At 40.4% G+C, this 27,073-nt stretch overlaps 1 protein-coding gene across 5 annotated transcripts in view; it reads right to left on the minus strand.

Annotated features, from left to right (window-relative positions):
• DPP6 (dipeptidyl peptidase like 6) overlaps nucleotides 1-27,073 on the minus strand; it is a 622,884-nt gene that overhangs the window by 152,077 nt on the left and 443,734 nt on the right. For all 5 annotated transcript variants that reach the window (XM_089533588.1, XM_089533589.1, XM_089533587.1 and 2 more), the window contains exons 4-5: nucleotides 24,440-24,534; nucleotides 22,886-22,960 (exon numbers count right to left, since the gene is read on the minus strand). In XM_089533588.1, the coding sequence (XP_089389714.1) occupies nucleotides 22,886-22,960; nucleotides 24,440-24,534 (170 nt within the window). The remainder of the gene's footprint in view (nucleotides 1-22,885; nucleotides 22,961-24,439; nucleotides 24,535-27,073) is intronic.

The following is a 27,073-nucleotide window of genomic DNA, read 5'->3' on the forward strand; positions in this document are numbered from 1 at the left end:
AAACATCAGGAAGAAACTCTTCTAGAACATGGCCACATAGCCTGAAAAACCCACAAAAAACTATGAATGCTGGCCATGAAAGCCTTCGACTTCACATATTTATATTGATACCTATGGATATTTTGGAGCTGTGAATGGTTGAATCTTTATCCATGGATACAGAAGGCCAACTGTATTCAATTTCTTTTTCTTTCCTTGTGTATACAGACACACAGATCAGTCCTCTAACATAGAGGGTAATGACAGAGCTTACATTACAGTAGCACCTAAATGCTATGGGCAACCCTGACATCATCGGCTATGGCTGCAATTTATTGAGCCATGCTGTTCTCCTTTGGATCAAGCAGGTTCCTGCAGATGGGTCCCAAAAGTCCAAAGTCTATGCTATCCACACCATGAACAAGCTATTCCAACAAGGGCAATGCCAGAGACAAGGTCAATATTCAGCATAGGGGACAAACTAGCAATGCCCATACTTAGGAAAGCAAAATCAAGCAAGGGAATCAGATGTGGGTGATCAAAGGACAACAAAAGGTTCAAACCAGTTAAGTCCAGCCAGAGACCAAACAAATCTAGTCTCCAAGCAGAGTCAAACATAGGTCTAATGCAGTAAGAGGAAATACCAAAGAATTTTTAAAAAACTGCAAAAATACAAATGTTCGAAGGATGCTGTTCCTCAAAGTTCACCCAGACTGGAACTAAAGTTTGCTGCCTGGGCTCCACCAAGAGCTTAGCTCTAGATACTCCTCCTGAGAAGACCTTTGAGTCCTCTAGTGCCCTCTCTCACAGACTGGATTTTTTTTTTTTTTTACTCCAGATGTCATATCCATGTTGGAAGACTCCTCCATCAAATTTAAGCATCTCAAGTACTGAAATGGATCAAGAACTGGCTCTCTATTCAAACCAGGGACCCTTAGTGATACAGGAGGTCACATCCCTCTTGGATGAGGAGACTGGATTCTTTCTAAATCCATGGTAGTGATACCAAGAAAAGGCAAACACTTAGCTCAAGACTGTCTGAAGTGCTTGGCTGAAAGGAGAGTCTTAGAAACAAGAAGACTCCTTGTGAGTGGGGTTCTCCTCACAGGAAAACCTATGACTCAATGACTTTTATATGAGCCATGGGCAAGTTTCAGGAAACGCAGCCAGATCGGTCTGAGAGCTGGCTCCTTCAGGTTACTGACAACAACTGTCTAGTCTTGTATTGGGCTTGTAAATTGTCAAGCCTGCATTCCTGGGCTGCACACTGTTTGCTGCAATTGATTGTCCTTGCCTTGATCTGCTATGCTGACTTGTTTGACTAAAGACTGTTTTGACGTTGGCTGTAGAACTTTCTGCTCTTAACTGACTTGTTGACTATTAGCAATAGGCTTTGACTTAATGGATCCTTGACCTAAGCCTCTAGTTTCCCCATTTCTAGAGTTTTCCCTCCCTGCATTGCTTTCTTGGGATGGGATGAGGCCCTGATGTGCATTTTAAATTTTAAGGTTTGTATTTTTAACATGTTATATTTTAATTCATAACTATTTTAACTTTTAAAATTTTAATGGTTTTTTTAAAAAATATTTATACATTTTAACGTTGTACTGTTTTAAACTGTATTGTTTTTAAATTTGATGTTAGCTGCTTTGAGTCCCTATGTTGGGAGAAAGGAGGAATATAAGAATAATAATAATGCCTCATTCCCCAAACCTGGAATTGAACTCCTTGCCTCTTCAGGAGAGGTTTCTGTCACCTTCTCCCACCAAGCATCTAGGATCGTCAGTGCCATCTGACCCCTTAATGATCTGGATCCTTCTGCAAAAGGGATCTTTCTAGTAAATGCATGAATTATAGTGTGTGTGTGTGTGTGTGTGTGTAACCTGTGATTAATAAACAGAACTTAAAAATACATACCAAGAACAAAATGGTTAGGCATCCACTTTCTTCATTGGCCAAAGAGTAAATTGAGCTGTACAGTAGACAGCAGTTTAACTACTATTAGGCAGAAGAGGGAAATTAATCTTCTAATAGTACATTTATTCCACTCACCACATCTAGCGCTTTTGTTATTTATTGTTTTCAAATGAGAACTTTGAAACTTCAGAGCCAGAGTTGTTTTTCAAAAACCAAATAAAGAAATAAATCAAATGAAATGTATTTCCAGAAGGATCTGTCTCCCATTATATAGAATAAATTAAGAGCTAGACAATGAATTTTAAGCATATTGGAGGGCAAGTTGGATTTGAATGGGATTTTCAGTGGCTTAATTTCCTCTGTGGTTTCATCACTTAAAACTGGAGAATATTTGGTGAGATCCATTGTAATGACTTCTACAATCTTTTGTTTTTCCAAACCTTCATGCTACAGCTTCATCCTCCCCACCCTTCTCACTGCACAAAATCTGTGACTTATAACAGTACAAAGAACCTTCACATAAGGCATTTCTTAGCAATTTATGTACCCTCTGTTTCTTCTTTTGATGATGACAGACAGTGAGGAGCTCCCTTACCACCTGTCATCATTAATAGGTTTTTCTACAGCTTTGGTGGCAGATATTTCACATGAATCTATTTTCTCCTCCACTCAAACTGTGCAAATGTATGTATTTCTAGATAAATTTTGGGTTCTTTTTCTGCATGGTCACATCTCAAGGGATTTCAACACACTCTCAGCATTGAAATCTCAGCTCACTATGAAAAGATTGTGATCTATATATGATCTTTACTAAAGTGTGCCACCATGGGAAACAGCATTGAATGCCACTATGAGATAGAGGAAATTAGTAGGGTTATGTTTCCCAGGCCATCTCCCAGCATAGGTTACCTTCAGGTTACTATGAATTTTTTCTTTATTGTTTAATTGCTTCATTTCACTTAATTGGATTCCCAGTAAATAAAGAAACTGAGCTCAAGTAGGCTCCACAAGTAGCCAAGGATGCCAAGGTATCAGTGGTTGGAGTAATCCCTAGACAACCCCAAATCCATCCAATGGAGTAATCCCTAGACAACCCCGAATCCATCCAATGTCACATGTTGCTCTCAACACAAGAAGTTTCACCTGTTTTTGGAAATTAAGCAGGATCAGACCTGGTTGGTATCTGGGTGGCAAACCACCAGGGAATACCAAGGATTGTCAGTCAGAATCCTGCCTAAACACTTGAAGGGCTGCTGCCAGTCAGAACTGATAGTATTGTGTCTGATGGACCAATGGTTTGATTCAGTCAGAGGTGTCACTAGGTTTGGCATCTCCCAGTGCAGTAACTCATAGTATCACCTGCCTCCCATTGACCTCCTCCCATACCACACCATACAGAATCCTTGCTAATGTTTTTTGTACTAATGTTACTCATAAATTGTAATTCCCATATATCACTGAATGTAATGGTAATAGTTTTGACATAAACAACCACTAAAATTAAAATTATATCTTTAAATTACAATATCATATGCACAGCCTAAATGTATTTACAGGTACACAGATTCATGTGGTTAAAGTGAAAATTTGGTAAGACATGATGTTTTAAAAAAGAATTATATATTTTTAATTTTTTTTAATTTTTAAATTAATTATTTTATAACATCTCCTTTCTCATCCCACTGAGGTCCCTCCTTTCTCCTCCCACTGAGCCTCACCCCATTCAACCTGGCAGTTTGAGCCACCCCTGGCAAGGCAGCCTGACATGAACACAGGTTTCCTGGCCACAAGCCTAGGGATCCTCAGTACCACATCCAGAACCACCTCTGTCAGTTCAAGCAGTGTGAATGGCAGGAACTGGAAAGAAAAAGGGGATCTGTATAGAGCACTGCATTTCTCTTCTTCACTTCAGACCCTCCATGTCCATTTGGCAATGCACCAAGATACAGAGTGTACACCAAATCCAGTTGGCATTGCACCAAAACAACAATTCCAAGATGGGCAAGATCCATTTCCCCACCCTGCAGCTTAGCTAGTTAGGTTTTTATGATATAAACCAAATCATAGAAATCATAGAATCATAGAGTTGGAAGAAATCACAAGGGCCATGCAGTCCAACCCCCTGCCATGTAGGAAGACACAATCAAAGCACTCCTGAAGGATGGCCATCCGGCCTCGGCTTAAAAATCTCCAAAGAAGGAGACTCCACCATACTGCAAGGCAGTGTATTCCACTGTCAAACAGCTCTTACTAATGTCGATGTGGAATCTCTATTCCTGTAGCTTGAATACGTTGCTCAGTGTTCTAGTCTTTGGAGCAGCAGAAAACAAGTTTGCTCCATCCTCAGTATGACATCCCTTCAAATATTTCAACGTGGCTATCATGTCCCCTCTCAACCTTCTCTTTCATTCATTTTCAGTTTCTGGAAAAGACATGGAGTACTGTATTTATGAACTATCAATGTGGGGTAATCTGTCTACAGGGTTGCATGACTCAGTTACCTTTTTGGGTAGTGGTGGTTCTGTGATGTACCCTAAGTGTGTATGTCTTTGGAAAGGATTAAAAAACTTCAGTCAGTTCTAAAAACTGCAGCTAGACTGTTCACTGGAGTCATTTACAGGGCATATGATCTAGAAAATTCTGTGCAGCCTTGGTCCAGGCAATCTGGAGGACCAAATTCTCTGGGTGATGAGACCTTAGGAGGAGGTCCACCTTTAAGTCTCTGCCATGCTTATAAGCTTTTGGTAGGGATGCAAGGGAGGGCCTTCTCAATGGCTGCTCCCAAGCTGTGGAGCTTCAAGAAAGATTAGGCTGCCCCCTCCATATTGACTTTCTGCCAGCTGTCAAAGACTTTAAAAAAATTCAGTACAGCTTTTATAAATTGCCTGGCTGTTGAGAAAGGGGCTTTTAACAAATCAGTGCTACACTTTTAAATTACTTTATAATTAAATTGAATGTTAATATTATAAATAATTTGTGTTTCAACAGTATGGCTTCTTGTGCTTTTATCAGGATCTTAATTTTGATGTGAGCACATCAGCAGAACAACTCTTTGGTGCCACATTGGGAGATAGGCTGGATATATTTCAGATCACACCAATCAGTTTCCTTGGCAGTGGAGAAGACTCAAAAGTAGGACCGCATTTTCTATCACCACACTTATCTGTATCTGAAATCATTGGAATGTGACAGCCTGCTCTCATATTAGTACCATTTCCAAAGAATGCTAGGACCATCCAGACAAAAACAACCAGATATAATAGATATCAAGCAACGTTTTGCAAGGTGCAGAATGGGAAAATATAGATTGAACTAGATAAAAAGTAATAGATGGACAAACATATAGCACCAGAAACAGATTGCAGTGGCAAAAAGTCATGTACAATAAGCATAAAGGAAATAAATTGGTTCTGTATCAAAAGCATAATGCATGGGAAATCCAATATCCTCTCAAATATAAAAAATCAATTTTGGGGGGGTAAATAAATCAATGCATAAAATGTCCAGTGCTAAATGGCATAGAGTAAACAGGCTAAGGTTGGTGAACAAATAAGTGAGCGGGTGAAACAATGATCCCTGAAACTCTTGTGGTATACAGACCCCTCAGAGGTGGGTGGTTAAATACATCATTAAATACATTGTTGCTGATCTGTATTGATTTCTCACTACATTTTGTGCAGAATTAGGGAAAATGAATCAACTAGGTTTTACCTCTATGCAGTCTGCAATATGAGAGATATATGTGATTATTATTCATTGGATAATAATATTCCAGCACATTAATTGTTAATAATAAGTACTAATTCAATGTAGCTAAAAGATTTAACATGATTAATTTGACTGTTATTGCAGCTTATTTGCACACATAATTTCCATATCCTGCTGAACCACCTCATTACTTTTTCTTTAATGGTAAATATTTCCATTGTTCACCGAGTCCTACAGTTGCTGTGGTCTTCTCAAGTAACCTTCCTGCTGCTTTTATAGTAATAAGAGACTTAATGCAATTTAGTCATATTTTGAACATTGATCGAGAAAAGATTTGCCTCCATTTACTTATTTGCTACCAAACATTTGGACCATTACAAAAATTTGGTAACCCACAGGAAACCTCTCTCCTGCCATGCTGAGGACACATAGTTCTATGCATCAAATATGATATTTCAGTAAGGTAACCTGATTCCTATTAGTAGACCATTCAATCAAATGTTGGCTAGTGAGTCAAGAATTATGTAAATGTAACTAAATTAATGGGTTTGTTTTATCTATAGCTATCCATACGATATAGGATGATGTTTCAAAATTCAATTGACACCTGAATTTGCAGTCATATTTTATGATTCTATGGGCTGCATATCTAAGGTGCATTCACACTGTAGAACTAATTTAGTTTGAAATCACTTTCACTGCCATGGCTCCATCCTACATAATCCTGGGATTTGTAGTGTTCTGAGGCACCAGCAATCTTTGGCAGAGAAGGCTAAAGACCTTGTAAAACTACAAATCGTGCAGTCCCATAGGATGTAGCTACGGCACTTAAACTGCATTACTTCTACAATGTAGATGCATCCTAGAATGTCTTAAATATACCCCCCCAAACCATGACATGTACCAGGCAAGATACCACCCAGTCCCTTCATAAGCAACATACCTACTGGAAGGCTCTCCAATGCCCCCTCTTAGCCAAGGGCAGGCTGGTATGACACCCTGCCCTTTTCAAGGGTCCAGGGCTGAAAACAGAAATTTCACAATGCTCTCTTCTTCTTCAACCCAAATGCTTCTGGCCCCTTATGTAGCCTTGCTATACTGGGAGTGGGTTTCAAGAGCACTGAGAGGAGGCAAATGTGGCCCTTCTTTACCCACCCAGCCTGATGGTGCTCCATTCAGTGCCAAGTTTTTAAAATCTGTGGAAGGAATAAGACAATCTTGGCTTTAGCCCTGCACAAGGTACTAATGCCAAACCTGATTTATTCACTTGGCAAAGGATATGTTTTAATTGTAAGCTTGCACCCCGGAAGTGTGGTGTCATGGCAAGGTTGATGGAATAGTACTTTGGGAGACCAGCCCCACATTCTCAGCTTCAAGGAGAGGCAATGGCAAAACCCTCTGAACAAATCTTCCCAAGAAAACCCCATGATAGATTTGCCTTAGGGTTGCCATACATTGGAAACAACCTGAAACTACACCACAAACGCCACCACAACCAATTTGTGCATCTGAGTGTGTAAAGAAACTCAGATTGGCTGTCTTTCACTGGAACTCATATGCAGGGTATGTGTTTGAGTTGGGAGTTGCATATGCTTTTGTCCTGCCATAATGTAGTAATGGGATATGTAATAGTGATGGTATGTTTTAGGAAAATTTTAGAACTGTGGTACAGAACTGTGAGCTCAGTACAGGTGCTGAGAAAAACCCAGAAAGGAGGCAAGCATTCCCAAGGTCATTTGAGAGAGAGCATCTGGCTGTAACAACAAAGAAAAGGGGCAATGTGAGAAAAGCAGGAAAATGTGTTTAGTAAGTACAGCAAATAAGGAATTAAGTCCACCTGACATCTGAATTATATGCAGTTTAATTATGTGTTTGTAACATTCACTGATCAGTACTGACAATGAAAGTCACTGGACTAGATTTATAGGTTTTTTAAACTAAAGGTCTGCAAGTTTTTACTACTGAGTTTCTAGACTTTGGCATCCTGCTGGACATGACAGTTTGCCAGCTTCTGTAATTATCAAGTATCCTTCAGCCTGCAAAGAAAAACACACCACCATTGCCGCCATCCTAGAAAACACTGTTGAGAAGAATCGATGCCATCATTACACACTACTTGGCTCTTGAAATTTCTCTTGGTTCTAGCAACAACAATAGTACAACTTGACCCTCCTTCCACTTTTTAAACAAAAACAAAGGGTATGAATGAGGCTTTGGATAATGATTAAGTCACTGTTGTGAGGAAAATGTCATGGAATATTTACAGTCAGTTTAGCTGAGAAAAACCTCACATAGGACCTAGAGACAAGAAGAAGTGTGTGCTGAGGAGTGGGAAAACAGGATAGATCCTCTGAGAACTAGTGTTTATAGCAGCCACAGTTTTCTTTCCTGTGGGGAAGGGGCAAAGAGATGAGCAAAGAAGATGTAAGATCTCCTTCCAGATATTCAATGAATATTTGTTTGTTTTTTGAAAATGTGATCAAGGCTCGTAAACAACTAATGATTGATAAAGGGCAGTTTAGGGGGGTCTGACAGGTCCCTAATATTCCCCTGGAGATCACAGGTGGTTTGCAAGCCACAGCCCCCCTTGCACAAACACACACACACACACACACACACATTTGTTGGTTCTAGCCATAGTAACATATAGCTTAGTCACATCTCCTTTGCAATACTGTGATGCACTCTACGTTGGGTTGCATTTGAAAACTGCCTGAAAACTTCAGCTACTCCAGAATATTGCAGCCAGTGTTAGCCAGGATGGGTTACAAGCACTTCATTACTACATCTCCCTCATTGGCTATCAGTCTGTCCCAATTTAACATGTTTATAGCATAACCAGTTTAACATGCTGGTTATGCTATAAATCCCTAAATAGCTTTGGACCAGGTAATCTGAGAAGCTACATTCACCTGTACAAGCTTGTCAAGAAATTTTCTTGGAGGCCCATCTTGTGGAGGAATGTTTGATGTGGACAAAAGAGATGGCTTTCTCAATTGCCGTTCCTAAGCTCTGTCCCTTTGTTTCCCATGGGAAACTAAGCTATTGAATGAAATCCACTTGGTGTTATACATTGAGCAAGTACTTTTATGCATGTAGCTATAATTGTTTGTGGAATATGCAATGTCCAAACAGATGTATTCAGTTTATGGTTGTGTGAACAAAGTTCCAGAAGGGCAACCACTTCACATGCAGTTGCACATTTTCAGATGGCATGTAACTGTTTGGCAATGCCTTCCATGTACCCCTTCATTTAGTGGGATTACAGAAACAGCCACTGTGCTTTCCCTATTACAAAATGGGACAATCAGCAAGCATCTTAGCTGATATGCAATGGGCTGCATAATATCAGTATTCAGCAGACGGATGGGGTAGTGCAGCCACCATACAGTTTTGTGAGTGTAGATTTATTCTATACAAGTACAATGTAGCATCTCAGCTTTTGTTCTTCCTCTAGCAGGCTAAGATCTTTTATCACATCAGAATTTGGCATTTAAACAGGGTTGCTGTTAAAGGGGCTATAGGACAGATCAGGTGCTGCTATTTCCTTTCCTAAAACTGATGTGTTTTAATCTGTTTTAACTGTATTTTAATTTCAAAAAATCAGTGTTGTTACTCCTTAGCTGTTATTTTCTTCTCTCCCTCTCTCCCTCTCTCTCTCTTTTGCAGAAAGATGGTATATATGTTTAATCAATAAGCAAAAATAGACTCCATCTAAAACTGCACAGGTACAACCCTTCTGCCTCTAAGGGACAATATTTGGAATAACATCCCTTGTAAGAGGGTTTAGCTTGCAGTGAAATCCATGTTTTCAAGTCTTTGCAGAGGCAATTTGAACTGCAGGCACTGAACATACTCAAACCAAGCTCTATGAGGACCTTCATCCAGTCTGCCAACTGTTACTGTCTTCTCCAGCATAGGATGGATATGCCAAGCAATTACAAATGCACACTTTTGTCACTTAGCCACCTGTCCCTCACAGCACTGTGTTAGCTCCTGCGGAAATGAAATATTGGCAGTGACAGAGTGACTAAAAAGATGGAGTGATGGGGCTTGTGCTTTTTTAAAAAAAATACTAGTTTGCTTTTCCTTGAATAAATAAGGAAAGCAGCAATAAAACACATACCACAGACAAAAACATCCCTTGTATGTTTATAGTACATCAAGTTCACTGTGACGGTTCTCCTCTTTTGCACACATATAAGCAAGCATTGTGGAAGCCAGTGTGGTGTAGTGGTTTGAGCACTGGATTAGGTCTCTGGAGGCCATGGTTCAAATCCTGGCTCAGCCATGTAAACCCATTGGGTGTCCTTGGGCAAGTCACACTCTCTCACTTTCAAAGGATGGCAATGATAAACCTCTTTTGAAGAAACTTGCCAAAAGAAAAAAAACAACAACTCATGATAGGTTCGCCTTAGGGTCACAGTAAGTTGGAAATGACTTGAATGCACTCAGCAGCAGCAAGCACTTACAAAGAGGAAAAAAGAAATGGGGGAGGAGGAAAAGGAGGAGGAAGAGAAGAGATCTTTGTTGGATAGCTCCCATGGAAGTATAGAAAAGAGCCTAGTTTGCAAGCACCTACCTGGAATAGTAGGTTAATATGGCAAGTCAGTTGTCCTGTGCTTTTTCTTGTTTACTTTGAGAACAAATGCATGCAAAGCCAACAGCTGCCACCTTCATCAAACTACACATAGAAAAGGAAATCAGCCAAAATGTCTGGTTTGCAGCTCTCCTCCTGTGCATCTTTCTGCAGTCCTCCTTCCTGTCTTTCACTCCTTTTGCACAAATGTCATGTACAGAAAAGAACAGCCTGTGGTGCTACCTGATGCTTAGAAAAATAGCCCCTTGTCTTGTGCTCTGCAGGTGAAAGGAATAAGCAACCACAAGATTCCTTACAAAATCTCCTTGGCCATTAGAAAAAAAACAGCAGGGTTGGAAGTTTTGTTTTTCACATGTTAAAAAGCAAGAGTGGAGGCAGGGCTTGACATTTTCAAACCATCCCCAGACTGAACTGCCTGATGAAATTTCACTGTTTCCCACCCCCAAAAGGAACAAAATTTGCCTCTTATCACAGAGGAACAAATCCCTCCTTTAAAATGGGGAAGGGGTTTAGGAGATTTGGTTCAGTAGTACTGAAATGTAGAGATTTGTGTATTTTATTACTGGGAGAAGCACTTCAAGATAACACAATTACTCCATTAATACAGCTCTGCACTCCTTGTTTTGCTCTTCCTCTTGGTATTTTTGCATCCCCTGACCCTACTAGGCTGGGGTAGACAACTGTACAGCAGACAGGGGCCAATTCTCCTCCCAGGTGTCCTTTTCTGGGAGGTGGACTCTTGCCAGCATGCCAAAATACCTCTGTTCGTCTTCAGAGTCCCTCTCAAAATGGCAAACAGAAGTGACAGTCCCCTGCCTATTCTCCTAGAGGAGAGAGACTGTGATTGGGAGTACAGCCTGTAGTGTCATCTCTCCCATCCCTTGCAGGTACTGTAAGTTTTGCTGGGCAGTGTACAGGTCCATGTCCTTGTTAAAGAGCTCTTCTCCTGTAGCTCTTAGCATGCAATAGAGACCTGTCTCATTGATGGATCCCCATTGGAACCTGTGCAGGAAGAGAGGCCCCAAAATATCAGCCTTGAGGAATTACTATCTGAGACCAGTTGTAATGGGCAGAGGGAGACATGGAGGTGGAGGCAGGAGAAGCTGGCGGAGGAAGCATGGCTGTTTCTCAGCTTGGTTCACCATCCAACCAGTTCATTTCTGGATGAGCTAGTGGAACTCTAGGAGATTTAAAAAAAAAAAAAAAACACCTGATGCTGGTTAATGCTAGGTCAGTGATCAGAATAGTTCCACCCTCAGAAGAAGCATTTCTGAATGCTCTCTCTAGGGGATTTTCCAGCTGGTACTGCTGGCATTTCTTGTGTCACTCTGGTTGATAAGTGGAATTGTGAAGTGACCTGAGCAACTGACACAATCATTCCTGATCATCTTTTACTTGGGGGTAGATCATGGGATTTATGGTCTTCTCAGCAGCTCAGGACAATGAAGCAGGTCCAGAGTGACAGTGGAGAAATAACTCAGGATGAATCTGATAAAATGTGGTTTGAATCCATTTGGAAGCCTACTGCATGGCAATAAGGGCAGCATTCGCACAATCCTGCCTAACACATCTGTTTCTCATAATTAAAGGATTTTTACATTTGAGATCTCACATTGCTAAGGAGGAAACCCGCTGCAATGGACCTACAAAATATTTTGTGGAAAAATTGTTTCGATCTGTTCTACACATTGAAGGTAGAGTCTAGAAAAGTAACTGAGGCAACCTCAGTTTGATTTGTCTGGATGGATGGATTTCATTTAGTTTAATGTGATGACACAGAGAAGATGCTTGGGAAAATGTGGCCAACCTTTTTTCCATTAGATTCATGTCCATCCTGGCTAATTAGAGGAGCCCTGGTGGCGCAGTGGTTAAATGCCTGAACTGCAGCCACTCAGAAAGCACAAGATTTTAAGTTCAATAGGGTTCCAGGTGGATCAGCCTGGCATCTTTCCATAGGTCACTAAAATGAGTACCCAACTTGTTGGGGGCAATTAGCTTACATTTTGTAAACCATTTAGTACATTAGTAAGCGGTACCCTTGTCGTGGGGGAGAGGCTTGCGTACCCTAATGAAGCTGTGAGCTATGCTGGCGGTGGTATAATAGCCACCGGCAGGGCCTCCCATGCCAGACAGGTCACAACCAAAGGGTCTGACCAAGAGCGCCAAAGGGCAGGATGTGCTCTCTAGCCTTATGGCAACCATCCTAGGAGAAGGAAAACTCTAATCCCAAACCCGGGCAGATGGTGCTCGTCTAACCCTGCAAGGTCAACCATCTCAGAGAAGGAAACTCTAATCAAACCTACAACCCAAGGACGTCGCTGCCACTGTCCATGCTTGTCAAGGCCTCAGCAGACGAACTTCTGGTTTAAAAGGTGAGGCCAGTTCTGTTCACGCTGCGCTCCACCAGAAAAATCCATTGCACAGGCTCGAAGGACACATCCAATCTCTGAAAAAGCCCTGTAGCGATAGGTGAGGGACAAAACGGCAGGTGTAAAGATGCACTGGAAGCCGCAGACCCAACCCTGCATGCAGATGGTTCAGGACTTCGGTCGCTCGAGATTCACCGGGGATGATAGTCTTGTTTGGCAGCATCCTGAATGACCAAGCAGCCTTTTTTAAGGAGAGCACTGCTTGCTCCATATGGAGAAGAGCCTAGAAAAGGTGGCCTAAAGAAAGCTCATCCCCAACAACCCGGTTGGCTAGCCGCGGCCAACGGGAATCTTCTGATGCGGTCAAACAAAGACAAAAAGACAAAGACACACACCAGCCTCCAATGGTGCAAACAGACTAATGCTTGCATGCTGGAACATCAGAACCATGCAAGATTCTGCAGACAGTGGACGTCCTGAGCATCGTTCTGCTCTAATAGCCCATGAATTGTCATGACTTAACATCGACATTGCTGCTCTTAGTGAAGTTCATCTCCACGAGGAAGGCAGCCTTAAAGAACACGGTGCCGGCTACACACTCTATTGGTCTGGCAAACCCAAAACTGAAAAACATCTTTCAGGTATAGGCTTCATGATCAAAAACTCCATCGCCTCCAAACTCGAAACCTTGCCAACAGGACACTCTGATCGCATTATCTCCTTACGCCTCCCACATGTTGTTCTCTTCAGTATATATGCCCCAACTATGCAAGCCGACCCTGCGGAGAAAGACAAATTCTACTCAGACCTACACCACCTTATACAAAAAGTCCCTGCAGAAGACAAAATCATTATCCTAGGTGACTTCAATGCCAGAGTAGGAAAGAACTTCGAAGCCTGGAAAGGTGTTTTAGGCAAGCGTGGTGTTGGAAACTGTAACGATAACGGACGTCTCCTGCTAGAATTTTGTGCAGAATAGCAGCTGACTATTACAAACACCATCTTTCAGCAGAAAGACAGCCTGAAGACAACCTGGATGCACCCCAGATCCAAACACTGGCACCTCATTGACTACATCCTAGTGCGCCAGAGAAATATTCGCGATGTCCGTCATACCCGAGTGATGCCCAGTGCAGAATGTCAAACAGATCATCGCCTCATAAGATGTAAACTAAATCTTCATTTTAAGTTTAAACGTAAGAGGGGTGGCATTCTAAAGAGGAGACTCTAAGTCAACAATCTTCAACAAGATGCCATGAGAGACAACTTTCAGGCAAATTTGCAAACAAAACTTGAAGACCACCCTATAGACCCTTCTCCTACAGCGCTTTGGCAACATATCAAAAACAGCATCCTGCAGTCTGCGGAAGAATCCTTAGGGTTCTCCCTCAAGAAAAACCAAGACTGGTTTGATGAAAACAACCAAGAGATCCAGGAGCTGTTGGCAAAGAAGAGAACTGCTCACCAGGCACACCTCGCCCAGCCACCCTGCCATGTAAGAAAAGCAGCCTTTCGCCTCGCATGTAGTCAACTCCAACAAAAACTCAGAGACATTCAGAACAAGTGGTGGATCAATTTAGCAGAAAAGACACAACGTTGTGCAGATCTGGGTGATTCCAGAGGATTTTATGAAGCTCTTAAAGCAGTGTTTGGACCTACATATCAGACCCAAAGCTCCCTATACAGTTCAGATGGTCAAACACTAATCACAGATAAAGCTTCCATTCTGGACCGATGGGCTGAACACTTCCAAAGCCTCTTTACTGCCAACCGAGTAGTCCAAGATTCAGCTATTCAACAGATGACATAACAACCGATGAAAAAAGAATTGGACATAGCTCCTACTTTGGAAGAAACCATTAAGGCCATACAGCAGATGAAAAATGGCAAGGCTGCCGGGATTGATGGAATTCCACCTGAAGCTTGGAAACATAGAGGTCATGCACTCCATGCTAAACTCCACAAACTCCTTGTGAGTTGCTGGGAAAAAGGCGAACTGCCATCAGATCTCCGAGATGCAATCATCATCACCCTGTACAAGAAAAAAGGAGCAAAATTGGATTGCTTGAACTACCGAGGTATAACACTGCTCTCCATTGCTGGAAAAATCCTCGCAAGGATACCGCTGAACAGATTAGTTCCTGCCATTGCAGAAGAACTTCTTCCCGAAAGCCAATGTGGCTTCAGAGCTAATAGGAGCACTACAGACATGGTATTTGCCCTCAGACAACTGCAAGAGAAATGTAGAGAGCAGAACAAAGGACTCTATGGCCTGTTACAGACTGCCAAAATAAAGCTGCTTCAGGTCTCTTTGGAGGTATGCTGTTTAAATGATGCATGGGTCCTAAAAGTCCAGACATCGCGCCAAAGCCACACGCCATTCCTAAGCACTGGAGTGCAGCTTTGGTGCAGCTTCCGGATTCTTAGGATGCAAGCATCATTTAAACAGCATACCTCCAAAGAGACCCAAAGCAGCTTTATTTTGGCAGTCTGTAACAGGCCAATGTAACATTTGTCGACCTCACCAAAGCCTTCGACACTGTGAGTAGAAAAGGTCTGTGGCAGATCCTGGAACGACTAGGATGCCCCCCCTCAAATTCCTCCAAATGATCATCCTGCTACATGAAGGCCAGCAAGGTCAAGTCAGATATGGCGATGCTCTCTCGGAGCCCTTTCTAATAACTAATGGTGTAAAACAAGGTTGTGTTCTTGCTCCAACTTTATTTACAATCTTCTTCAGCAAGATGCTCCAAAGGGCTACAGCAGATCTCAAAGAAGACGACGGCATTTATATACGCTACCGTACTGATGGTAGCCAGTTTAACTTAAGCCGCCTGAGGGCCCGCACTAAGACTCTAATCTAGTCCATGAGCTGCTTTTTGCTGATGATGCTGCCCTCGTTGCCCATATGGAAGCAGCTCTGCAGCGCCTCACATCTTGTTTTGCAACAGCTGCAGAGCTCTTTGGGCTGGAAGTCAGTCTGAAGAAAATGGAAATTCTCTACCAGCCGGCACCACAGGAAGAACACTACCATCCCCACATCACCGTAGGCACATCTGTGCTTAAGTCCGTCCAGCAGTTCACCTACCTGGAAAGCATCAACTCCTCAGATGCCAAGATTGATAAAGAGATTGATCACAGACTGGCAAAGGCATATAGCGCATTCGGAAGGCTTCACAAAAGAGTCTGGAATAACAAACACTTGAGGCGAAGCACAAAAATCAGTGTGTATAGAGCCATTGTACTGTCTATTCTCCTCCATGGGTCTGAAACATGGGTCACCTATCGCCAAAACCTACGACTCCTTGAACGCTGTTTATGCACAATTCTAAATATACACTGGACTGACTATGTGACAAATGTTGCTGTCCTCGAGCAAGCAGGGATCACCAGCATTGAGGCCATGCTATTGAGGACGCAGCTGCGCTGGGCAGGACACGTTTCTAGGATGAAGGACCATCGCCTCCCCAAAATAGTATTCTACAGTGAACTCACCATGGGTCAGCATAAGAGGGGCGCCCCAAAGAAGAGATACAAGGACTCCCTGACACAACATCTCAGGCCTGGCCAGATAGATCACCAACAATGGTCCTCCCTGGCCTCGCATTGGGAGGCATGGAGACGCACTATCCATGATGCTGCAGCCTTCTTCGAAAGCTCACGCCGAACGAGCCTCGAAGAGAAACGACAACGCAGAAAGAACCGCAACCTGGAAACATCACCCAAGGAGACTTTCTGCTGTGCTTTCTGCAACCGGACCTGTTTATCCCGAATTGGCCTTTTTAGTCACCAATGCGCTTGTACAAAGCGCGGGATGATTCCTTCCTGAATCTTTGTTCGCGAACCAAAGCCAGAGGGGGGGGGGAAGCGGTATAGAAAAGCACTTGCCATTGCTATTGCTATGGCTAATTGTGCTTCTTTGAAACACAGCTGTGCATTCAAGGCATACACAGAAACCCCTCTAGAGCTGGGAGGTGGAAATCATGGTTCTTCAAAATATTCAATATATACTGAGAAGCAATTGCATATTTTATAATGGAATGAGCTTACTCTCCAAGTATATGTGTGAGCCTCCCTTCCTGGCTGGTAGATGAAATCACAGATCTTGAAAATATTCAATATACACAGAAGCAATCTAATATTTTATAATGTGATAGTCTTAACTCTTCAAGTAAATGTGAGAGCTCCCCTGCAGGGCTGGTAAATTTTCATATAATTGCTGAACAGACAAATGGAAACATGTTGAGGGCTGGGAGCAGGACAGCCTTTCAGGGAAACAGAAAGACACAGCATATAATTACTACACCCTGAAATGTATTGGGCAAACTTTCTCTATACATAGCTCAAGCAAAGCAGTTAATAAAAAAAGATTGTTTTCTTTTTCAAGGCTGAGTTTCCTCATATCAGAACTAAATATGTAAGTGATCATGCTGAAGGACAGATACACATTTCTAACTTTTATGGTCTGAAAACTAGTGGAATACAAAGAAGCTAATAATTACGGACAAATAGTGAACACATGCAGTTCCCATTAGCTATACCTTTTAGCTTCTGCCCCCATTAAATAATCATTTTTTCTAAATCAAAAGGTAAGGGACGCTGGAAAATTTTGTTTGGTCTGTATGTTCATGCAAACTGACTTATATACGAGAAGTGAAATCTATTGATCTACATTGTGGGAAGACATGGGGGAGAGACATTTCTGTGGTGGCACCTTGGTTATGGAATTCCCTCCCAGTGAAGGCCCAAGTGGCACCAACATCTGAGTCATTTTTGTGCCAAGCTGAAACATGGCTTTTTATTAAAGCTTTAGGGTCAAACTGATTTTAGCCAGACTGCACATGTTTTATGGTTAAATTGTTCAAGATTATTTTATCTGGTTTTAAATTGTCTGTTTTTAATTGAGAAACTCTCTAATTATATCTTTAGTCCTTTTGAACTTCTGTAGTTATTTATTGTTTTAAATTGATTTTATTGTAAGCTGGCCTGAGATATTTCGATAAAGGGAAGGACATAAATATTTAAACAAACAAACAACACTTTCAGGACTAATATATTCACCAGAATATTTTTTCTTAATTTTTCCATACTTAATTTTGTGAAGTTGTTCTCAGCTTCAAAAGACTTATACAAAAGATATGACACTATTAAGCAGACCTTGGAGAAACTGGTTTTTATTAATACAGTTACTCAAATCCCCCAGGCAGCATGGCCAGCAGAATATTCACAGAGCTGTAGCCCTCAAAAGTAACTTTTACAAGATCTCCCCTGTGGATTTAGTTAAACCAGGATCTGATGCTTTTACAGTTGTTTTGAAGTAAGTTCAGGGGAACTTAGCTTTGAGTAGAAGCAAAGAATTGAACGGTTAGAAAGGGTGTCTTAGATATAGCCCTCAAATCAATTCTTCCCAGCCAGTAATTGGGCTAATTTCAATTAAGCACCGATTAATTATTGCAGTTTTCCAGCAATATAAAGTTACACTGCACTTGCCACAAAACAAGTGATGAGGTAAGTAGCAGACCTGGAAGTCTCTGTGGATTACGTGCAGTCTGAAAGAAACCTTGCATTTCTTACTTATTTATTAATCAGCTATCTAACAATAACACTAATAGAATGCTAAATCAGAAAAAAGGACATACAGACATTTAAATAAATAAATAAATAAATAAATAAATAAATAAATAAATAAATAATCAATCATGTCTAGCGGTGTGTGGGAGGTGCAGACTGTGCCAGGTGACACTCTAAGGATGTGTGTGACACCACTGTTGCCAAACATCTGCCTTTGGGGAGAAATGGGCTGTGGCTTTTGTCTGTATCCCTTTAAAATGCTGAAGAGATGGTGCAAGTGTGGCCAGACTCAGTGGGAAAAGAATGGCGTGGCCCCAAGTTTATTTTTAAAAATTTAATTTTTAATTTTTTAAAAAAATAAAATTTATTTTTTTAAAAAAATATTTTTTTTAAAAAAAAATCACCTATTACCAAATTAAATACATTTAGGGTATGCATATCATATTGTAATTTAAAGGTATAATTTTAATTCCGCTAGTTGTTTATGTCACAAGTGTCTCCATTACATTCAGTGATATATGGGAATTACGATTTATGAGTAAAATCAGTACAAAAAACATGACTAAAGATTCTGTATGGTGTGATGTCAGAGGAGGTCAATCAGGGATTGGGGTGACACCATGACTTACTGCACTGGGTGACACCAACCCTAATGACATGATTGGTATGTAATATTAAAAGGTCTTTATCTATTTTATCTCTATCTAGTTTAAAATTCAGTTTCTGATCTATATAACATTAAAAAAACATTAAAAGTCAGAGAAAAAAGTTGGCTCAAAACCTTCCCTCTGTATCAACATTTGAGAGTCCTTTGGCAAGAAGTGCTGGAGGCATACAATAGCAAGCCCTTCAAGACAGTGAAGTCTTAGTTCAAGAAACACTGGGTAATGTTGTCCTCAAAGAATCCATGGTTGTAATAGGAGCTGCCAGCAATTCAGGACAGTGCAGGAATTGACTATACTCTGAAATTTTCCACAACATGCCACTGTGTAAAATTATAAAAACTTCACACATTTGTACCACCTACTATACCAATCCAGGTCTGCAGCCAAAACAAGAGATTGAATAAGGGCAATAAAGAGGAAGATTGCTTTGGCTGGATGATTCTTGTAAGAGTAATATACTACAATTAAGGATGTTCATTTTGTCATTTAAAAAAGTGAAAAAAACAAGGAGTCTTGTGGTGCCTTAAGCACTAATGAGTGTTACTTGGCACAAGATTTTGTGGACTGTTGCCTACATTCATAAAAGGTTTGGGTTTATAAAGTTGTGTTATACTCTTAATTGTTATTTTTGCTACAAAAAAAAATTAGTATTGCGGGGAAAAAGGTGGTTGAAGCTCATTAAGTTTTAAACTTGTTTTGTGCAAAACAAAACAGTGGCTATAAGCATTTGACACAAATACAAGTGGAGGCAACATGTCCTATGACAGTTTGTACTTGCTATTTGGTTGATTTTTATCCTGGCATGTTTTATGGCATGTAGTGGCATGCCCTGTTTTCATGCACAAAATTATTTATAATATCATATGATATTACCTTCAGGCTATGTGCATAAGTGAAACATAAATGAATCTTGTGTTCACACTTAGACCCCATCTCCAAGAGACCTCATTATGTTTGTATGTGCAAATTCAGGCATTCCAATTCCAAAATTCAAAGGACAGGAAGACTCAAGCTATACTAAACAATTCAATGGGTTAAAAGTTTTAAAATCATGTTCATGTACATTTTAATGGTGTGTGGGTGTGGGTGTGTCAGTGTGGTCAATTAAATCCTGAAGACTGGCAGCAGAATGACCACAGCATGGGCACAAACAGCATTTCCCAAGGGAGGGCTTTTTTACAAACAGGGTGCCATGACAGAGAACTACTCCTGTCCTCTTGCAGTATTCAGTTTCCACATGTGAAAGACCACAGATTTAGTCCCAGAAGAAAGCAACCTCATAAGAGAGTAGTGTTGGAAAGTATGGGGGAGAAGATCAGGGAAGACACTAAGGAAGAGAATGATGGGAGACAGTGTACTCCAGTTAGAGCTGCTTGGTGACAAGCAGGACAGGCCTGCTGTACCATTAAGGTTTGGTGTAGAAGAGGGAATATCAGCAGGCACTGCTTGTCATACAAACTCCACCTGCTAGGGTTGCTAGATGAGATAAGGGACAAGGCTTCTGTCCCTTTAGTGGCTGGGCAGAAGAGGGAATTTCAGCAGGTATTGCTTGCATGACAGTCAGTTGCATTAAAATTAAATGAAGCCAACACAGAAAACTCTTGTTTAATTAAAGGGAGCATTTTTTTAGCCAACCAGTTTTTCCAGCAACTAACTGATTAATCGATAAAACACAGGGAACACAATAAGAAGTGGTAAAACATAATGACCATCTAAAAATATTGATTGGGTAGACTTTCTTTACGACCAAATGGTAAGTTATTTGGGATAAGAGGTGAAAGGCTTCCAAATCATAGCAGGGGGTCACAGGGATAGGTTGCTGTACCTCTTAATTTCCAAATTAATTCCTGGTTGCTCCTTGCTCATTCTGAAGATTGGGCACTTGGCAGCAATGACCTAACTCCATGGTGGATGGCCCCAGAAACAAACATCCCACTGTCATGCTTATCATCAAAATTGAAGAATTACACCTGGGTTTCTGTAACCCACTGAGATGATGGTATCCCTCCGCTGAAAGCCCCATGCTGGTAGCTTTCATTTCATAAGCCTGGTATTTCTCTGTCTTTCACACAAATAGAGCCAAGCCATCACACTGCCTACTGTCAACCTAGCCTTTTTTAGTTATAATAAGAAGGGATGCATGCCTGTGTGTGTTGCGAATTACTCTTGTCGATCATTCTTAAGATGTACAATGGTTCTTAAGGCACCACAAGGCTCCTTGTTATTTTCACTTTTTTAATGACAAAATGAACAGCTTCAGTTGTACAAAACCAGGTGCTGTGTGAATATGCACACAGGAGCTGCCTTCAGAAAGCAGTTGATGGCCACAATTGCTGTGAGGGAGAGGGGAAGAGGAGCAGAATGATGTCCATTCACACCAAGTGAGTGCCTGAGAAGTAGAACTCTAATGGAAAGGACCTATCACATAGAGGCAGCAGCAAGATTGAAAGCCTATTGATGGGTTTTGCCCATCAATGAAAAGGTGCACCACAATAACAAATGGAATGCAAGGCAACAGCAGGAGAGCCATGGCATTGTGCAATAAATACCAGCCAAAGATGCTTTTAACTTGCCAAAATCCTACTTTTCTAACCTCATATGATAAAGTCCTAAGCGGAAGAAAGAGAGCGACAGAAACAGAAAATTCTGCACCAAGCTAAGTTGAAACTGTCTTTGTCTCTCTGAAATTCTGCAGTCTCTCTGGTTTACATTGATTTAATAGTTTATGCATATACTTGCTTAATTTATTTGACCTTTGTGATAATAGGAGATGAACAATGACCTAATGAAAGGAAATAAATCCTACCTCTGATCAGGGCTTGGACCAAAGCTTCCAGAATTCTGCAGTTGCCATGGCCATGCTAGCTGAGAAACTGAGTTTTCTAATCCCCAGAAATAACTTTTCAGGGCCCTCCTTCTGACCACTGGAATAGTGCTTTACCTCACTGTCAAAGTATTTACCAAGTATTCCAAAGCATGACTTAATCTAAATTTATATTTTTGAAAACATTTGAAATTCTGTACACACTGACCCTAAGAAGACTTGATTCAGTCCTTCTACTTTAATTTCTTAAATTAAAGATCTGTATCTAATAGTAATAAATGTCAAGAATCCATCCTTAATTCTAGCAGTAGGGATGGAAATATTATAATTAATGTGTTCTTTCAGGATCAAAAGACAATAACATTCACTTTCAGTGAAAATATATAGGATGACTGAGGAAAGAGGATTACTATGAAGTTTATACAAAATTATACAGAGAAGAAGTCTAGAAATCATAGCAAAGACACACCAATAAAACTGCACAGCCTCTATGTCTACAGAGCTTTTGTATATATCCTTGGCATCTGCTAGGTGGCAGTGTGAGCCACCTGGGAAAATATGGATTTCATTTCAATACAGTATATAAATGCTGGCAGTAAAACAGACAGTGATGGCATATGCTCTCTCTTAGGAGCACCAACTTTTTCCTCCAATGTCTACTGTATTTGTCCCTGATGCTGGAACAGACGGTGATAATGTATCTATTTCCACTGCCAACTTTCTTGGATTTCTTGGTATGGCTGGGACATAATAATCTCTAGAGTCTATTACAGCCAGCAGCTAAATCTGTGTGACACACTAAAACATATGCTGATTTGTGTTATCTTGCTGGAAAAAAAATATGGGCTTTCTAGACTTTAGGGAACAGCATATTTTTAAATTAAAAATATTCCAGAATGGAGGGTGCCAGAACCAAGACAGAAGTAGCAAGACTTTAGTTTTTTGGACTATAGTTTCAGGGTCTGGATACCGTGCATCTTCTCTCCTGTTATTGCACTTTTCCTCATTTTATTTAGCACCTCATGCCATCTTTGTTGCAAGTACTTCCTCTCTTTATGCAGTGTTCCTCGTAAAAGTCAAAGCGGTCATGGGGTTATTATTTAACATTTAGTCTAAATAAGGTCTCCATTCTTAAGCATCAATGTTTGTCCTGTATATAGGAATATGTGCATAGAATGATGAGTAAAGCTATATCCACTCCATCAAATGAAAAAGATTAACTATTTGCCTCTTATGTTGGCTGTTTACTTACTGGCACAATATCGTATGCAAAAAGTCCATACTGTCTGTCTGGTGAAACTTCATAGCGAATAGCCTTTATGGACACCTAGAAACCAATAAGTCAAATAAATATTTCTTAATAGGTATGCATAACATTGAAATTCAAAAATTGAGCAACATGATCACAAGGCATTTCCGCACATGTATTTTCAGATGCATATGGCAGACTTGCTCTAATGCTGAAAACACAGAAGGAGCCGGAACAAGGTCCCTACCTAGTCCAACAGGAACCCATAGCTAAAGCACCAGTGAGAGATAGCTCTCAAACTTCTGTACAGAAACCTTCAGGGAAAGAGAGGCCATCGCCTTCCAAGGTAGTTTGTCCCATGGTCTTACCATCAGGATATTCTTCCTAATGTTTAGCTTGAATCTGTTTTTCTGTAATTTGGATCCACTGGATTGAATCCTGTCCTCTGGAGCAGCAGGAAAAAAACTCACTACAGATGATAATGCTGTTGTCTTCTCCAGCCTAAACATACACATGTCTAGTTTTTTGTGGGTTTTTGGGCTATGTGGCCATGTTCTGGAAGAGTCTATTCCTGACGTTTCATCAGCATCTGTGACTGGCATCTTCTGAAAATGCTGGCATGGAAGATAGTGGGGTATATATACTCTGTGACCCTTGGTTGAGAGGAAGTGATTTACATGTCAATCTGTGTGTTGGTCTGTTGTTGAATGGCAAGACCTCCGGGCATCCATTTAATTAATGATCTATTGTCTGCTGGGAAAGCCCCTGACCCTGGATGGTTTTCATTTGCATTTTCTGGGTCTTGATTTTGGTGTTTTTCAGGATTGGTAGCCAAACTTTGTTTACTTTAAGGGGTTCTTCTTTCCTGTTGAAGTTGTCTAGGTGTTTGTGGATTTCAATGGCTTTCCTGTGCATTCAGACCTGATAGATGTTGGTGTGGTCAGAATTTTAGTGTTTTCAAACAGCATTTTATGCCCAGGTTGGTTTAGAACATGTTCTGCTACTGCTGATGTTTCTGGCTGTCTCTCATATTCCTTGATTCGTGTTTGAACACTGTGTTTGGTGTTCCCTATGCAGTCTTGTCCACAGCTGCATGGTATGTAGTAAACTCTTGTGGCCGTCAGAGGGTCTCTCCTGTCCTTTTCCAGCTACCAGGTTATTCACAAAAATCAGCAGTAGCAGAACATGTTATAAACTAACCTGGGCATAAAATTTTAAATCAGAGATTTTAAATCAGAGCTTGGAAAACTTTCTATTTTTAATTCTACAACTTCAAAAATCCTACAGTAAGCATGAATACTTTTCCAAGCGCCAGAAAATCCTGGCTGCCCTCTCCTTATTATGACCAGGCATACTATGGAACCAGAACTCCAGACCAATTGAAAGGTCTGTTTTTAGCATCATCTACTATAATTTAGGCTAGGATGTTCTTTTAAAACTATATTTCCACTTCTTCAGGCACAAGGAGTACTTTAAAGCAACCTTCTTTATGGTTCAAGAGCCAAAACAACTGTGAAATTATACTCTCAATTTTTATTTTTTAAAAAAGGTACTTACAATGATTTTGTTCTCTATTAACACAGTTGAGTCATTTGTTTCAACGTTGTGCACTATCACTGAGCCATTTCTGTTTCTGTAAATGAATTCTGTATCTGAAAGAGGAGCAAAGAACAAAACAACCATGTAAATACTTATCAAAAACGCTAACTTATATAGTGTGGATAAGGAAAATTGGCCAATGGAAGCCTTTGGCATCTGATTTTCCATGTCAGTAGGGCAGTAAATCCACTCTGGGTTATAGTCCAGACTTTAAAAAGAGCTATCCAAGGTGATGAATGCCATCCCCCAAATAGATTCAACACCTTGTATAGCTCCCTAAAGATTTGGCTAAAATCCAGAGTGAAGTTACATGTTCTAATGACATGAAAAACACTAAAGTCCTTATCTAGTCTAGGTTATCCAGCCTCAGTTTAAAAACCTCCAAAGAGGTTTTGTCATTGATGAGACAACAGCTCAGAGGCGGAGGATGTATTTTGCAAAGAAACAGCCTTCAGTTCAGTCCCTGGCATCCCATTTAAACAAACCAGAGAAACACCTCCTAAAGACTTTAGAGAGTTACCTCCAGCCCGAGTAGTCAAAATGAATAGCATCATAGGAGAAAGTCAGGTTATAAATTCAATAAACAAACAAATTGGACTGTCAGGTGGTAACAACACTCCTGAAGCTCTACACCCAATTTTTGTGCTCCCCTACACTCTCCCCTAGGAAAAATAATAATTGTTCATTAGCAATAGGTGAATTGCAGCTCCTGGAAGCATTGAGAAATAGCAATTCTCATTTAAAATACATAACAACTGCCTGTGGACTGAAACATTTATTTTTGAACTTTATTTAAGAGTTTGCACAATTCTATATGAAACCATGGTCTTTATTCCAGAGTTAATATTATACTATACTATAAATTAACATAACAGAATCATAGGGTTGGAAGAGCCCACAGGGGCCATCCAGTGCAATGTCATTCTGCCATGCAGGAACACACATCCATCCAGGTTGGAAAATCCCCAAAGATGGAGACTCCACCACTCTCCAAGGCTGTGCGCCCCAATGTTTCTCTGATTGTCTATCATGCTGAACAAATCCATTTGTTTAATCACAAAGTTGCCAGATATGATATATTAGGACCACAATGAATACTGCTGTATGAACATGGATCCAGTCTATCAACTGCCACAGGTACCTCTCCAACACTTTCAGATTCCGTGACGTGATTTTAACTACACTTGATATTTACATGTAGGCTGACATCCTGAAAATGTTCATGAATGTTTCAGACTGAAAGTCTGTCTCCTTAAAATTACTATTTGGAGTCCATTTTGTATGGAACGTGGTATGAAACAAATTCTAAGGACTGTAGGTGTGACCACTCCAAATTTCATTTCATCCAAATCATAAACAGCATCAACAATATCAAACCAAGCCATGCCAGCTACATTTCCTAGTAATTACTAATTTAGATTGCAGTTTTCCCTTGAAGGACTTGGGTTTTTTTTTTTAATCAGGCCTTAATCAAGCCACTTCATTTCATTTCTTTCTTTCAAACATTTGTGGATTGCCTCTCAATTCATTAGAGCCCCTAAAGCTATGTATTATGAATGAAAACATTTGCAACATAAATACATGCATCAAAATGCTTGGAACAGACTAAAATCTTCCCTCAAAATTAATTTAAAACAGTAGATCATTAAAACATCAAGAACTGTCACCTCTAATTTAAAAAACAGGCCAACTGAAAGTTTAGCTGCCTGACAGAGTTCAGAAGGGAAAGAGCCAGCCTGACTTCCCTTTGAACTTACTTATTTTGTAATAAAATAAGTACCTGCCTATGTGTTAAGAGACAGCTAAATCCACATTATTCACTGCCATCAAGTAACAAATCCTTAGAGGGCCAATAAGGAAAGGTATAAATAAGGTGGTGTTTAAAAGTTAATTATCTGTGTGGACATTTTATGTGTGTGTGCATTTTATGAAGAAACCATCAATCACACTACCCTGAATCAAAATCTATGGTGTGAAAATATTTTACAGAAATATCTTTGGAGTCCAGTATCATCCAGTGAGGATTTAAACCTGCGTCTATCTATGTTTAAATCAAAAATTAAAAATTAATGATAAAATTAGTGCACATTCATATTAAAGTTTCATTTGACAAGCATTCAACGTATAAAGACATACAGAATCATATTCAGTTTTCCTTTTTTTAAAAAAAAGGTTTATATTGAACCCAAGAAGCAAATATTAAAAATGTCTTCCAATGAACAAGGAATACTTTATGCCACCTAATTATATGATTTGTATGCCATAAGAATGATGCTATATAATTCCTCTAACCATGGTATAATGGTTATATTGCTTGATTCAAGCTGAAGAAATTGAGTTCAAATCTTCCTATAGACATGAAGCCAACTGAATTGTGTGTGGGGCATAACCTCCAACATTTCACAGATGGAAACGAGAATACTTGTGGCCAAGATGATAAAAGTTATAAATGAGAAAGAACAAACAAGCAAGGAAAGGCTACAGCAGTCTGCTTTTGCCTGAGTCTACAGAGAAGGGAAAGGCTTTGCCCCCTCCATTCCTCCTCCCCCCAGCGGAGTTAACTGAGTGCAAACTGCTTATTCATTTTAAACT

The sequence above is a fragment of the Sceloporus occidentalis genome, unplaced genomic scaffold (genome assembly GCF_023333645.1).
Source record: "Sceloporus occidentalis isolate IW3139 unplaced genomic scaffold, rSceOcc1.0.p SCAF_7, whole genome shotgun sequence".
In the NCBI taxonomy this organism is placed as follows: Eukaryota; Metazoa; Chordata; class Lepidosauria; order Squamata; family Phrynosomatidae; genus Sceloporus; species Sceloporus occidentalis.